Source organism: Dipteris shenzhenensis, chromosome 1 (genome assembly GCF_047967505.1).
Source record: "Dipteris shenzhenensis isolate YYH24624 ecotype China chromosome 1, Dip_SZ_1.0, whole genome shotgun sequence".
NCBI classification, from domain to species: Eukaryota; Viridiplantae; Streptophyta; class Polypodiopsida; order Gleicheniales; family Dipteridaceae; genus Dipteris; species Dipteris shenzhenensis.
The window spans coordinates 68,472,736-68,488,517 of record NC_141596.1 but is presented as its reverse complement, the minus strand read 5'-3'; the positions used below and the strand labels follow the sequence as shown (position 1 = coordinate 68,488,517).

The following is a 15,782-nucleotide window of genomic DNA, read 5'->3' as shown; positions in this document are numbered from 1 at the left end:
CTCTTTATGGGTTTAAACAAGCACCTCGGTCCTGGTTCCACCGAATAGACACCTTCCTCAAAACTAATGGGTTTCATTCCACTCCTTTTGATCCGAATTTATATATACATTAATCTTCAGAGGGGGTCTGCTTTATCTTACTTTATGTGGATGATCTTTTGCTTTTGGGCTACCACCACACTTCAATTCATTAAAACACAACTCAGTACCACATTCGAGATGACCGATCTCGGTCTTCTCTCCTATTTCTTGGGCATGGAAGTTGTCCAGCATTCTGGTGGTATCTTTGTTTCTCAACTGAAATATGCTCTTCAACTCCTTGATCAGATCATCCCCCACGAGCCTAAGCCAGGTGCCACTCCCTTGGATCCCACAGTCAAGCTCTCAAAGGACTTGGAGTTTCCTCCCTTTGATGAACATCTCTATCGTCAGGTTGTTGGCAAGCTGCTCTGGCTCATTCACACTCGTCCGGATCTTTCTTACTCAGTTTCTATTCTCAGTCAGTACTTTAATGAACCCAAGCACACTCATTGGCATGCATGTATTTGTTGGAGGTAATGGCCTTCACCCTCATGTGCATGTGTGGAAAAAAGGAGGAATGCCCCGCGTTGTTGACATGTGTACAAAAAAGGGGGATAACTATCCCATAATCACTTGTGGCCCTTGGAGAACCTTGTATATAGTGCCTTGATTCAACCCCTCTCTCCTATCCCTCCCGGGACTTTTTGGGAGGAGAGAGAGGCTTCTTGCACGTGGCTATGGGGCGGGGTTTGGCCTGCACCCGGCGTGTTTTTTGAGGTGACACGTGCCATTTGCTGCGTGTTCCTCCAACATGGTATCAGAGCTTGCTTTGGTGGTGCTGTTGCATGCTGTGGCGACACGTAGTAGTACTATGCCTTTCTGACAGGACCTTGGCTACAGAGTGTCGTGATCTGTGGCGGATATTGAAAATGCGACATTAATACGGCAGGGCAGCTGCTACTAGCACCGACGGCTGTCTGTCTGTCAGCTGGTTTGGTTTGACACGTGGGCTTTGAATGCACTTTGGGGCAGCTTTGATTTGTGCGTATTCTTGTGCTGTTTGCAACGCGTCAGCCTTTGTGTGTGCTTGGATTTAATGCTTCGGGTTCATCCATGGGGGAGTGTTGGAGGTAATGGCCTTCATTCTCATGTGCATGTGTGGAAAAAAGGGGGAATACCCCGCGTTGTTGACACGTGTACAAGAAAGGGGGATAACCATCCCAGAATCACTTGTGGCCCTTGGAGAACCTTGTATATAATGCCTTGATTCAACCCCTCTCTCCCATCCCTCTCGAGACTTTTTGGGAGGAGAGAGAGGCTTCTTGCACGTGGCTATGGGGCGGGGTTTGGGACCCGTGCGCCCGGCATGTTTTTCGAGGTGACACGTGCCATTTGCTGCGTGTCCCTCCAACAGTATTCATATCTTGCGGTTCATACGTGGTACTTACTCTTATGGTTTACATTTCAGACCAGGACTAACACTACAGGGATACACTGATTCCGACTGGGCTGGCGACTCGGACAATTGCTGTTCTCATGGCGGCTACATTTTCTCGTTCGGCTCGGCACCTGTTTCTTGGTCCAGCCGTAAACAAGAAACTGTTGCTGGATCTTCTACTGAGGCTGAATACCGGGCCTTGTATGATTGTATCACAGAGGCTATATATCTCCGGCAGTTTCTGGCAGAGCGACACTTTCCTTGTCCTCTACGTCGACAACAAAAGTGCCATCGCTCTCGCCGGCAATCCGATTTTCTCCAACCGCACCAAACATGTTGGCGTACACTTTCATTTTACTCGCGAACAAGTGGAACTGGGTACTATTCGATTGATATATGTTCTAGCTGCCGATAATCATGCTGACATTCTTACCAAGCTGGTTAACCGATCTATTCTTGAGCATCTTAGCCCACGGCTTGGGATTGGTGCACCGCCTCCTTCTCCTTAGCAGTGTTTGTATACTAGTGCTTAAGGAAGTGAACAAATCCCCTGCGAGGGCACTCCTTAAGCACCTCTCTTTCTGTATGTTATGATTGTACCATCACTACTGGGCATTTAGCGAAGATGAAAACCTATTTTGTAGGCATCTCCATCTAAATGAAAACCCCTTTTAAAATTATTAAAAAAAAAAAAGAAAAAAGAAAAAGAAGGCTGATGAAGAAGATAGATCACCCCTGGAACTATTTTTTGATTACCCCTGGAACCATTCTACCTTGGACATTGAGAGGGGGTGTTAAGACATGCAATCTCCAAATGCAGAGGCCAGGGCCAAACAAATGGCCAGAAAGGCCAAAACTGGCAAATCTCCAAACACAGGAACCAGGGTCAAACAAATGGCCAAAAAGGCCATAACTGGCCGACTAGAACTGGCCGACCAGAACTCGCCGACCTGACCGACCAAAACTGGCCGACCAGATGGGTCAGGCCTATAAAAGGCAGTAGCCCCCTGGCTACTCACTCACCTCTTGTTGGAACAGGTTGCTGCACACCTGCGCTCCAGCATTTCTACCGCCTCTGCCTCCTCTGCCTCCTCTCCAGCATCCTCTGCCTCCACTCCTGCTTCCGCTCTAGCATCTCTGCCTCCTCTGCCTCAGCTCCAGCATCTCTGCCTCCTCTACTTCAGCTCCAGCATCTCTGCCTCCTCTGTCTCCGCTTCATCATCCTCTCCTGCTGTTGCTCTAGATCAGCTTCGACTTATTTCTCTACTGTTGTATTGTTTCCTCAAGATCTGCAGCAAACCTTGCTCTTATGGCAATAGGTTGCTGACCTAGATCTAGTTCAGTTCCAGCTAGTGGAGCTAGTGCAGAGCCCACTTCAGTTGGCTGTTCCGGAGGACTGTTGTTTGCTCCCTCCACAGTTTCTTTCTCAGATATCTCTTATCTTGTATTGAGTTCCTTTGGTGATATATATTTCTTCTTGCTATCATTAGTCTTCAGTGTTGTTTTATTTGTCTCCAAGTACTTTCTTTATAGAGGGTAGCCGAAACGGTGACCCTTGCGGGTTCTCGTTTGGCCACGTCAACCCATCTGGAAGTCTCCTCAATAGGAGATTAAATGCTCGCAATATGTGCCTCGACCACCGGGGTACTCCCTGGGGCAGTGTGTATGGCTGTGACCTCCTGTCGGAGCTGCATGATATCTTGTCTAAGTCCCTGAATAAGACCCGCCTGCTCTCGAATGGCCCTAGCCTGCTCCTGTATGATGCGGCTCTGCTCCTGGTTGAAGCGGTCTTGCTCTGGTGCGAAGTGAGCCAGCTTCATCTCACGCTCACAGAAACCATGTATCTCCGTGAGCAGGGTCTCACGAGCCTCTGGTGTATCAGTCCACCCATGTCCATGCTGAAGCTGTGGTGACTGTGGCATGAAAGAGTGGGACTGAGTCCGAAAACTGGATGGTGGCTGAGTGAGGAACGGAGATGACAGTGGAATGGATGAGGCAGTCCCAACGGGGTGTGGGAGGGTGGGTTGACTGAGAGGGAGAGGGGAGAGTGAAGTGTAATGTGGCACAGTGTATTAGACCTCCGAAGTAGGGGTCATAAGCTGTGCGAGAGTTGTAACAGGAGAAGAGGGAAAGGGAACAACAACCGGCGCCATGGGCATGAGTATGTCACTGATCGTAGATGTAGATGGAGTTGAGACTGGAACTAGAGCTGGGCCTGAAGCGGGGGCTGAAGTCGAAGTAGAGACAGAGATAGAGGGAGCTGAGGTTGGAGCTGAAAACGAAACTGACACTGTAGCGAGAGTTGAGGTTGAGGTTGAGGTAGAGATATAGGCTGAAGAAGCTGAGGTGGGTCCTACCTTTGCCTTGCTGTCTACCCGAGTCCACTACGGTTGTAACGTGTGTTCACATCCTCCAAATTCAGTTGTGTCGTTTGCTTTTTTTTTTTGTTGTTGATATTTTCGTCTTTCTTGGCTTTGTCCCCCATTTCTCTTGGGGTGCGGGTGCAGATGTTAGTGTTAGTGTTCAGCCGGGAGCGGGAGCACCGGTTCCCCTTCCATAATGGGAGGCACGTCTAGTGCGAGGTGGTGGAGAGGTAGGGCGGAAGCCTGAAGTGGAGAGGCAGCCAAGAGGTGGAGAAGGAGGAGAGGCTAAGATGACGAGGATTTTATTATTATTGTTATTATTATTATAAAGGTGGTTGTGTTTTTTTTTTTTTTTTTGGAGGAAGTTCCCAGAAAGGAGGAGGAAAAAAAAAGGTGGTGAGGGGAGCAGAGAAGGGGGGGGCGGTGGATGAGCGGAAAAGAAAAGAAGGGAGGGAGGTGGCTGAGTGAGGGGGTAGCGGGGAGCGAGGGGTGGCTGAGGGGAGCAAGGGGCTGAGCGGGGGGTAGCGGGGAGCGAGGGGTGGTTGAGCGGAGTGAGGGCTTAGCGGGGGGCGAGGGGCTGAGAGCTGCTAGGGAGAGCTTAGCGGGAGAGCGTGAGCGTAAAGGCAGCGAGGGAGCGTGAGCGTGAGCAAGGGGGCTGAGCGTGAGCGTGAGCGAGGGAGCGTGAGTGAGCGAGAGAGATAGTAGTAGCAGTGTGGGCGGAGGGGCAGAAGCTAGGCGGAGCAGGAGCAGCAATGGAGGCTACGGCAGCAACAACAACGTCTAGCGGCAGCAGCGATGCAAACAAAAGAGATGACTTTCTATGCTGAAATGGTAGATACAAATGCCATAGAGCAGCCAACCACTGTTGAACCTATGGTGCTTAGAGCAGATATGACAAACTCTGAGCAGGCCTAGGAAAATGAATTTCCGCCAATGCTTGTAATGCAGTTCAGCCGTGTTCTGGTTATTACATAGGCAAATACTAAAGAATATTGTGTGGATAGGCGTTCATATGAAAAGAGCAGCTTAAGTGATGGAAATGATTTTGGACAGCATGAACCAAATGATGGCACTTCCCGGAGCTCAATGGTACTATGAAAACACCTCCTGAGTTTTGCAATGCACATGCTTGATGGCACAATGGCTAAAATCTTGGATGCTTTTTTGGTGATGCTTTAGAGCATGACCTAGGATCAAGCCTAGATAATGAAGCAGATGGGCCTGCCGATCGGCCAACAAATTTGTGAGAAGGTTGGAGATGTTGTGCGCATTGCAATGTTAGGAGAGCCCATGCTTTCTCCTGTGCACCGCTTCATGGGCTCCTCGATCTCAAAACTTCTAAACAATGGGGATGTGAAGGATACCCATTCGATGTATCTTAAGAACCCATTTCAGTGGGCCCAAGTTATAGGCTAGGAGGTCTTTTATTAGCAAGGATGACCAAGTCCCCTGTGTTGGCAATTTCTACGCAAGGCCAAGCTCATTTATCTACGAAGAGACAGCCTATCCCTTGGTCAACTCTTTTGCACACTCTTTTAGGGCCCGTGGCCATTCGATAATTCCAATGATGCTATGTCATACGAGATTGTGGGTGATTCCTGTGGACAGATTGCCGCACAGTCAATGCCACATCGTTACAGGTCAATGCCACATTGGGGGGAGGTTTGAAGAAGAGGGTGGTGAGGTTGATCCTCACTACGATCACGTGGCAACGGAGGGGGGGGGGAACTAGAGGAGGCGTGGACAAAGAGAAGAGAGAGAAGGTGGAAGGAGTGGGCTGAAAGGGGAGGGGATTTGGGGGTTGATTGACGAGAGCAGGGGCATGTAGGAAGGGATACCTCCCTTGAGCATGGAGCCTTGAGTGGACTTCTCATGCAGTTAAGAGATTTGCGTCTGTTAGAAGATAGAAGAAGACCTCCTCCGTATGTGTCTATGGTCAACTTGCGGGAGCTCCCTCGGCCTGCTTCCCTTGAGTCGTGGGTGTTAGTGAGGGTCTCATACCCGCCCATTGGCTCGACGTTTGTAGTTCTTTTGGGTCGCTTGCCTAGTTCGAGTCCAAAGGCAGCGGATCCCTTGAGTTACTCCACTCCCCTCCACGTGGAAAAGCAATTGAATCCATCAGAGGATGGCCATCGGTTCAGACTATAATGAATGATTAGGTCATGTATCTTGCCCATGTCACAGAAAGCATGCCCGTAGGATGTGAAAGGGGCTCGCCTATCTCCAAGTACTCAAGATATCGTTGCCTCGTCTAGATCAATATTTGGCTAATTATCTGAAGAATCCAAAAGTGATACATGACACGTACTCGTCCTCGCGTCGAAGGCCCCCAAGAATCACTTCTCTGCGTCTTGAGAAATGTTAGAAATGACCCAACAGAGACTACACACAGCGGAAGACTTATAGTAATGCCCAGGAGCTCACACAGTGTGGTGTGGGTGTGGAATCACAAACTTCTTTACTTATGTGCATTCAATAGATGTGCAGACTCATCAATAGACAATGAACCGGCCAGATAGAGAAACCACCAAAATATATATTTCCATCCAAAACTATGGACACAATACAAGAGAGATAGATCCAGAGTCCCACCAATGGTGTGGTCCTCTGATCTTACCACAAGGTCCTTCTCCTATTTGCTGGCTATCCCTAGACTCGAGCCCACGTGCTCCACCTCGAGCTTCTGTAGACTTTCCATCCAGATCACAACACCTTGCTGCCCTGAGAGACAGCCAAGGTTCAGCCCTTGAGAGCTCAGTCTGCAGCACACCTTCTACTGTCCTTCACCTCCATGATGAGGCCAGCCAGCCCTAAATGGGCCGACTGGCTGGTCTGTTTGGGCCGACCAGTCTGCCCCAAAACCAGCCCTTTAAGGGCTCCAAAACAAGGGCCCTTTGGCCCACACTTCTAGGGCATTTGGCCCTCCAATCTAGGCAAGGGCCCAGCCTATATAAGGCATGCCACTGCCCACTGTCAGTCCCATTTGCTGCTCTACCAGGCCTGCTGGTTCTGCCCTCTGCCAGGTTCTCTCCAGCCACGTGTGCAGCGCCGTACACTGCTGATGTCATCGCGCCCTGTCAGGTCAGATCTAGGGCTTGCTGTCCCCGCCATCTGCACTGTAATTCACGCCATCTGTTGCAGCCTTCTTCTCTTGTGAGGTGCTGCCCATGTGGCAGCCCCCTCTCTCTCTCTTTTCTCTGGGCATCTTCTGACCTAGGTCTCCCTCCCCCACACTCTCCTCATATGGGGGCTTACAGATGGGGAGGTGACCATTCCAACAAGAAATCCATGATATCTAGATACAAGGTTGCATATGGTGAAGTCTCAGTCTCCTCATGTGTCTACCTCTGGCAAAGTATGAGATCTGAGAGAAGTAGAATACTGCAATGAAGATGTCCTATCGAGAGAGGTGTCGAATTCGAATCCACAGGAATCTAGACTGTCTCTCGGTGCCCTGAATCTCGGTTTTACACCCCCCACCCCCCCACCCCTCTCCCAGGGGGACCACCAAATGCTTGTCGTGGGCCTATCAGAAGCTGCTCATCTCAATCGACAACCTAGTTCCCCTCCTTATAGGGTGTGTCTCGCTGCTGTAAGGTCTTGCTGCAAAGTTGTGAGGTCCTCATCCAAATGGATCTGGGGTTGGTCCTGTAGAACCGTCCGTCTACATAGTGCTGCCCGACTAGCTTGAGTTTCTCTGAATCGGATGATAAGAGGCTGCTCTTGAGTGGGATCCGGTCCTATGCACAATGTGTCCTCAATACCATGCTCCGTGACTCTGAGGGGCGAAATGTGAAAGCAATGGCGGAGGTATGAGAGATCCCTTGGATTCTATTGTTGAGAGCCGTACGGGCTCTCTGCTGCTGCTCTAGAATGGTGGCCGAAGCGGCCTTCGCAACTTTCCATCTTGCAGGATTTCTCTAAAACCTTTCAGGCCTTAAGGCCAAAATATAACTAGAATACGGAATTTATGGAGTTTTGAAATGGCAAAAATAAATTTATCCAACAACCTTAATGGAAACGTAAACGAAATGGGCACCATTTTCGAAATGGCGAAAGGCCGATTCAAAAATCTTGTTTATGTAAAAAAACTTTGAGCAGGGTTTTAACCGCACCATGCTTCATTTCGCGTCCTGAATCACCTGTTCCAGCCTCTCCACTCTCCTGCTCTCCTATAGCCTCTCTACTCTCCTACTCCTACTCCTACTCCTCTCCTTCTCCTACTTCTCTCACACTTCTCTCCTACTCCTCTCCTACTTCTCCTCCTCCTCCTCCTCCTCCTCCTCCTCTCCTACAATCTATTTCAGCGTCTCCATCCTCCTATAGCTTACTTTGGGAGTTGGCTGCCCTTATTTTGACATGATTCATGATCATGGATGCTACTATGGTTGTGCTTTTATTTTTCTGACATTAATATGTGACAAGTAATGAATATGGGATCTGGATAATAGTAGATACTATGGATGCTTTTTACTTATGCAGTTGCTGATTGTAATCCGTTTTAGATTGTTGTAGCTTGTTGGTTCTTGAATCATCATTCATGAATGATAGATCATAGAATCGTAAATGTTGAAGCATCATACATGCTGCATAAGTGATGACTTAATGGCAAATGCTAAGTAGCATAATTTTCCACTTTAAGCACTATATTGATAATGTATTATGTACAAGAATTTTGTTTTACACATAAATTGTACCATATTGCCGTTTCGGCTTGGGCCAAAAACTCCATTTTTGGCTTTTTTGCCATTTTTTTCCCCCGTTTCCGTTTCGGCATGCAACTATGATATTGGTTTACCCATATGGAAGTATCGGCGATAGCCGACTACATGGTGGCCTCCATTGCTGGCCCATTGTTTGGGGCTGTCATTATGGCAGCTATCTCCTTACGGAGCTGTAGTACCTCCTAAGCTGGCTGAAAACTCCATTTCATAAATAATTATCTCCAGATTGTCTCTCTCTGTGAAAAGAGCTCTTCAGATACACACATACACACTGAGCACTCTCAAAAGAGTCAAAAACAGTAACAGTCTGGCACCAGGGATTTCGCCCAATGCATTCCGTTTCGCCTGTTTCAGCGAAACGAAACGCGTTTCTGGTTACACTGTGACTGAGGCCATGAATAAAAAGATCCTGCTCTAGCTCTCGTGCATGTTGAGAGAGAGAGAGAGAGAGAGAGAGAGAGAGAGAGAGAGAGAGAGAGAGGGAGGGGGGGAGGGAGGGAGGGAGGGGTCTATGAGACTTAAAAAACCTTATCAAAGGCTTTTCAGAAATCCGCAAAGCAACAATAAGCTCTTTGCTTCCATGCTTGAGACTCCTCAATGACAGCTCTCAGTGTTAGGATGTGGTCTAGTGTAGCATGATCTGTCCAACCACCTACCTGCCTCGATCCGCAAAGCAACAATAAGCTCTTTGCTTCCATGCTTGAGACTCCTCAATGACAGCTCTCAGTGTGAGGATGTGGTCTAGTGTAGCATGATCTGTCCAACAACCTACCTGCCTCGTAGCTCTGAATCCCTCACACGTTGCGAACCGACAAACCTGAGTGTCAAGCGCTGATGCATCGATCTTGGACATAACATAACTCCCTCTTTACCCCTCTGCTACCCCCAACTAGCCTCTTTTCTCCCTTTATTACAGGTTGAATACAGTACTATGCTTAGACTCAATGTTAGGTTGCAGGGTGAAAACCTTCCAAGTAGACACACGAGGAGTTTTCTTGGCAAGAGTCATTTGGAGCCTCCTGCTGGTTGGTGTAGAAAGCTCTATGAAGTCGATGTTGATGGGTGAAGTTGACATTGAAGACATTTCAAGGAGGACAAGAGGCATGGCGTTGGGCAGAGTTGGTGAGCTGGATCTTGGAACTATGCAGCCACGTGATTTGGAGTGATTATTTGGTTTCTTGGTGGAGGTCAGTATTCAAACAGGAGCAGAGCTCATCCTAAGCTTTATTTCGGAGATAAATGGAAGCAGCTCTAGGGTTTCTAGATGATTGTGTTTACGGATCATGCTGGTTGTATATTGAGTTAAACAGATCCATGATACTTGCTGCTTTGCAGGGTCTGGCTTGTTCCCAGTTTCAAAGGGGATGTGCCTGTTATGTCTACCTACATAGATATCTTAATGTATCTGGTAGGTTGACAAGATTTGGCAGTGCCATTGATGTATGGTGTTGTATTTGTACTTTCATTCTTGGAGCTTGAGGATGATTTGGAGCTGGACATGGAGTACAAAGTATGCTGGCATCTGGACTGGATTTTGACAAACTTCTCTTCTGTTCTTGAGAGCTTCTGAGAGGAAGTGAATGGAGTGGATACATCTTTAGTTCAATGCAGGCCCACAGTGTGAAATTGAGAGGGGGTCTTGGACTAGATGGTTCATTGTCCCACCTGGAACCCCAAATGAGGAGAGCACAAGGACATTGTACTTGCATAGGTTGGGGGATCTGAGAGGCTGCCATGTGGGCACAAGGTTGTGGTGCCACTTGTGCAGACCTAGATGGAAGGAGTCACTTATGATGGCTGTTATGTGGCCAGTACAAAGGACGATACAGCATTTACAAGAGCTTTCATGGCTGTGCAGAAGGCTTCATGATGAGGCACATGGTGAAGTAAAATAGGGTTGCCGCGTGACAGCAAACCAAGCTTGTAGGGGTGGAGATTAGCTGCAGAATAGGCAGGGAGATCCCAGTAGTGAAGGACTGGCTGTTCCGCATAGTAGGGAGAGAACAGAGGCCAGCAACAGGTGACATAATATAGGCCAACATGTGGGCATGGGATGGTAGACTGGGGGGCTTTTATAGCGCAGCCTAGTGGGGGCAGCTTTACAGATTGAGAGTCTGTCTGGTCGCTTGGTTTACAGACCTGCTGGTCCGTGGGAAAGGGGCCCTGGTTTCATGCTGGCTGCCAGAAGACTGGAGGGGGACAGACTGAGGTCCCCTCCTATATAAAGGGGGGACTAGGCCCTGTTAAAAATGACCAAACAGAGGGTACCTGCAGTGGAAGACTGATAGATAGCCTAGGAATTCACACAGAAGTGTTATAACTATGGAATCCAAAACTTTTTTACTTTGTGTACTCAACATACATGTGTGCATTCCACATCCTTTGTTGTATTTCTAGATGTGAGGGTAGTATCATCAGCAAATTGCTAGCATACTAATTGCTTGCCAGAGGCCAATTCTATGCCTCTAAGTCCACTTTCCTTGACCTGGTATTGAAGCAGCCACCCTAGAGAATCTGCTGCAATTACAAAAAGCAAGGGAGCCAAAGGACAATTTTGTGTAATTGACCTCTTTATATAGAAGAAACAAAATATATTTTGTCCGAAAGGACAATATACAAAAGGAGTCCAAAGTCTTACCAAACCGTGGTCCTCTGTCCCTACCAAAAAAGGTGTTGTCCTACTACCTCCATGGTACTTCTAGGTCCCCAAGCCTGTGTGCTCCTTGTCAAGCTTCTGTAGACTTTAGTCACCATGCCTTGATCCCTACACCTTGCTGCCCTGAATGTCAGCCTAGGTGTGCACCCCTTCGAACCTCTGTCTGCAGCTCTTCAGCCTCCTTTAGACCTCCTGGATGTGGCCCTATTTATGCTGATCTGCTGCTTCAATCTGCTTGTGATCTGCTGCTCAAGTGGATGCAAAATGAGCCCCGAGGGCTCTCCTTTCATAGGGCTGGAAGCCCCCAAACTGGCCGACCCAGTAGGCCTCAAATCAGCCGACCCAGTCAGCCCAATAGCGACTGGCTGGTCTGTAAAACTGCCCTGGTAGGGCTCTCCTTTTGAGGCCTTTGCAGGCCCTGCCTGGCCACGTGGCAGGCAGCCACTGGCCCAGGCATTCCTGTCCATTCCCTGCCCTGTTCCTGGTCCTACATCCTGGCCCAAAGACACCTATAAACAGGCAGCTTTCTGCAACATATATCTCACCTCTGTCCAGGCCTCTTCCAGCCCGCAATAGCTCGGTACACCCTGCTATAACCCTCCGTACAGCTTCTCTTGGAGGCAGCATTCCTTCCCTGCAGTCAAAACTACGCCAAATTGTGCTGTACAGTTCCTTACTGCCTGCCCCTGCCAGCTGTACTGCTGACATCACCATTCTTGCGCAATCCTGCTCCAGCCATACACTGTTGGCCATCTTGTACATCCGCAATTCTCCTGTCCACCATTGAGGCTCCAAACTGCTAGTTATGCATCCTTTGTGCTGCCCTCATGGCAGCCCATGCGCTGCCCATGTGGCAGCCCCATGCTTTCATGTTTTGCTTGTATGCAGCCCACATGACAGCCAAAGTGCTGCATGGGTCCCCCCCAAAAAAAATTAAAATAAAAAATGCTCTCCTCATATGGGGGCTTACAGAGGGGACGGTGACCATACAAATTCCAATAGGCCTCTTGTTCCTGAAGCAACCACTGACACTACACAGAGGGTCCATGTAGCTGAGGACTTGAGGCAAACTTAGGAACCAATCTTGAGCTCTTCATAGAGCTCCACGGCAGCAGCTGGGTGCAGATATAGGATATTTGTGGGAGGTTGGTAGTGTCATGTTTTGACCTATGTTTTCAGTAATCAAGTCTGAGCTATTTTGGCCGCTCTACTGCTGTCCTGAATCTAAGATCTGAGTATCTCTTGTGATTGATTTTGTTCATGCTTGTCAGCTGAAGCTCCCTTTGATTCAAGATTCTTCTTTTGGTGTCCTGATCTTCCACTGTGTGGGAGGTCTAGGACTCAAGGTATTCAGGGTACATGCCTAGATTCTCGAACATCCTTTTAACACAAACATGAGAAGATAACAAATGTCTCCTCGAGTGTTTCTGGGCAATCGTAAAACTAATTGATAAACGTGAGGGGTGGAAACAGAGACGATGAATATCAGGAATACTGAAGTTGCTAGCTTGTACGTGTATATATTGACTACATTGACTTGACATTATTTTCGCTCTTCTTTAGCCAGTTGGAGAGTAGTTTTAGGGTGTTAATAATTGTTGTACGTACTGCATGCATTTTCTTGACCATGAAGCTGTTTCTTGAAAGTAAAATTGTTGTTACATGAATCTGTTGCCTGCAGGTTGATGAAATTTTCATCAATACACTGAAAGAAGCTGGGCTTTATGATTCAATTTGGCAAGCGTTTGCTGTGTTCCTACCGGTGAAGACTGTGGGAGTGCAGGGTGACCGTCGAAGTCACTCACATGCTGTGGCACTCAGAGCTATAACCAGTGAAGATGGCATGACTGCTGATTGGTATGAAACATTGAATTGCTGTCTTCTAATTGGTGAGGTTAGAGCTTGTTTAGACTTTTTCTGCTGATTTGAAATTTGCAACATGTTATAATCTTGATGGCTTCTGATTGGTGCATACACATTCATTACCAGATCAAGGAGTATCCCAATAGGATGCTTTATTGAGCATCTAAGAAGTTTTTATTTACAGTGTTCTTAAAGTAATTTTTTCTGAATGCAGGTATCAATTTGATCCAAAATTTCTTGCAGAAGTTTCTGCAAAGATTTGCAATAGTGTTCGAGATGTCAATAGAATTGTATATGACATCACCTCAAAGCCTCCTGCTACAGTAGAATGGGAATAAAAGGATGACTTTCAGAGTTAATTGCCACTATTGTAAATCTTGAGGCTGGCAGAATACATGATTTAAATGTGATGGCTCTCTTTTAAAGTCGGTTTTACACCACCAGATGGCGATGTTTCTGGTCATTTGTGATTTGAAAGCCGTGGAATGCCGGTGCAAGAACCTTCAATGTCATCATTCTGCTTTGCTTATTTGTTCCAAATTTAAAGCTTGATTTTGATGTGGATGATAATTATTAGAAGATTAAGTGGTTGTTTGTAATTGCCACTATCGTAAGTCTCGAGGCTCACAGAAGCATGGATGCCAATCTCTTTTAAAGGCAGGTTTCACACCACCAGATGCCAAGTTTCTCGTCGTTTGTAATTTGCAAGCATTAGAATGCAGGTGCAAGAAGCTTCAATGTCATCATTCTGCAGTGTACATTTGTTCTATATTTATATGTTGATTTTGATATGGATTATATTTTTGAAGATTAAGTGGTAGTTGTCACGAAGATGGGTATTTTGTTTAAGTTTGTCTGAGTGAGTTGTTATACCACAATGAAAGGTCCTGTGTTTTAAAAGCATTCATGCCTTGAACTTCTCTATGCCCTTTCTACTTAGTAGCCTTAGTCAGTAAAGTGTTTTATGAATGCTGATAATTCTCTCCCAGTTGCACTGCCTGTGTCTGATTCTAGGGTTGTCTGTATTCATTTCTTTAGTCTTTTTGAGTAGTAAAAATCCAAATTGTAGGCATGCCTTATTACTGAGAGGGTAGCACAAGAGAAGCTGTTTTGGAAATCCGGACTTCATGAGTAAGGTTTTTGGCTAGCTCTAAATATACAAATTCACATTTCTGCTTCTTGGATTGTACCCCATCTGTATAGTTCCTACATATGATTTCTTGTTCTTTTCATGTTATTAGAAGATTTGATGTCACCTGTGAATGCAGATTACTCTCTAAAGTACAAAAAAAATTTAGCTCTTGGCAGAAAATGGCAAGTTCTGCTAAGTAGTATTTTTGATTTGAAGTCTTTTATAGTGAACCAAGTTTACTTAGAACAGCAGCCCTTTGTAAGGTACTTCTCATGGTTGTTCTCTTTTGTGCATGTTTCTGTAGTCTTTAAATTTTTGCTCCCCAAGGGAAGAGGAGGCGGAATAGTGAGGCCTTCATAGTCTTCCTTTCTGTCTCTTCCACCATCTCTACCTCTCCCTTGCCCTCACGTTTTGCTGCCCATGTAGGCTCTTGCTCATCCCTGTTACTGGTTGCTTGGCTATACCAGATGTGGAGAAAATTGGCTAGGGGCTGTTGGAACCTTAAGAAGAAGGCATTCTATGCTGCTACTCTGTGATAGTGGGCTAGGAAGATAGGACAGTGCCCGCTACTATTACCTTTGGTGCAACTGTTGCTCTCATCGAAATTGCAGTTGACGTCTGTACATTGCATTTTAGCAGCTTTTCATTCTTCCAATTTTCTGCTGCAGGGTTTTGTTTGTAGCTGCTGGCTAATGGTGCAAAGAGCTGGTGTTTCAGGGTAGAGACCTTCTACATATACCTTTGCCTGGTTTCAGGCTGTAGAGAGCCCTCTGAGCTCACCTTGATGTCCGGGTTGGGGTATTTCAAAGGAAAGCAGGCAGACTGTTAAGTCTCAAAAGGCCTTATAAAAAGGGAAGCATTGAAGACTGATCAAACAAAATATTCTGATAAAATAGTAGCCATATAATGGGACTTCGTGTTTATGGGCTGGGCTTACTCACTAGCTCTTGTAATGAAAATTTGAGACTCGAGGGTGTCTTGGTCTCATCTCTTCACCATGTCTTGAAATGGCGTCTTCTGCCGCCTGGGCATAATTCACAGGTTCTCACAAAGAAATGACGGTTTCCTTTAAGGCATGAAGAGGAATTCAGTACAACATTAATTAACACCAAAGGAGCTTGGATGAAACTCTTTGGAAAGATGACCGTGCCTTGGTTTTTTTCCTTGAAAGCAATGAGTTTGTTTCTTAGCATTACGACATATGGTAGCACATGGTAGTAACTTAGGTGTGCTAGGATTGTGGTTGAGATGGAATATATTGACATGATGCTTCTCTTAATTTGTAGTTTGTAAATATTAGATAGACTATTATTGCATTGTTGAAAACCTTGATAGCTTATATGTCATGATGATATGGCAATAGTGAAGGCTTCTTCACACCAATCTCAAGTTGAAAATGTAGCGTTAACTAGGTGCAAATTGATGGTGGTTATTTTCACTGATTATACCTTTGTCCCCAGTAGAAAGTTGATAGTGCAGGAATTTTGGTGCTTTGATTGACACATAGCAAAACTCTTTGCTTTTATGGATGAGATTGTTACACAGCACAATATAAATTTATATATGTTTTATTTGTGTGAGTTGT

The 15,782-nt window shown here is 46.6% G+C and overlaps 1 protein-coding gene across 4 annotated transcripts in view; it reads left to right on the top strand.

The window, feature by feature from the left end:
- LOC147906277 (GMP synthase (glutamine-hydrolyzing), putative / glutamine amidotransferase) overlaps positions 1-13,814 on the top strand; it is a 35,641-nt gene extending 21,827 nt beyond the window's left edge. For 2 of the 4 annotated variants that reach the window (XM_087377678.1, XM_087377671.1), the window contains 2 exons: positions 12,884-13,091; positions 13,280-13,813. In XM_087377678.1, the coding sequence (XP_087233804.1) occupies positions 12,884-13,091; positions 13,280-13,392 (321 nt within the window). In that variant the 3' untranslated portion in view covers positions 13,393-13,813. Of the gene's footprint in view, positions 1-12,883; positions 13,097-13,279 lie in introns of all 4 variants that reach the window. The other 2 variants (XM_087377690.1, XM_087377684.1) reach the window with 2 other exon arrangements.
- Positions 13,815-15,782: the final 1,968 nt, after the last annotated feature.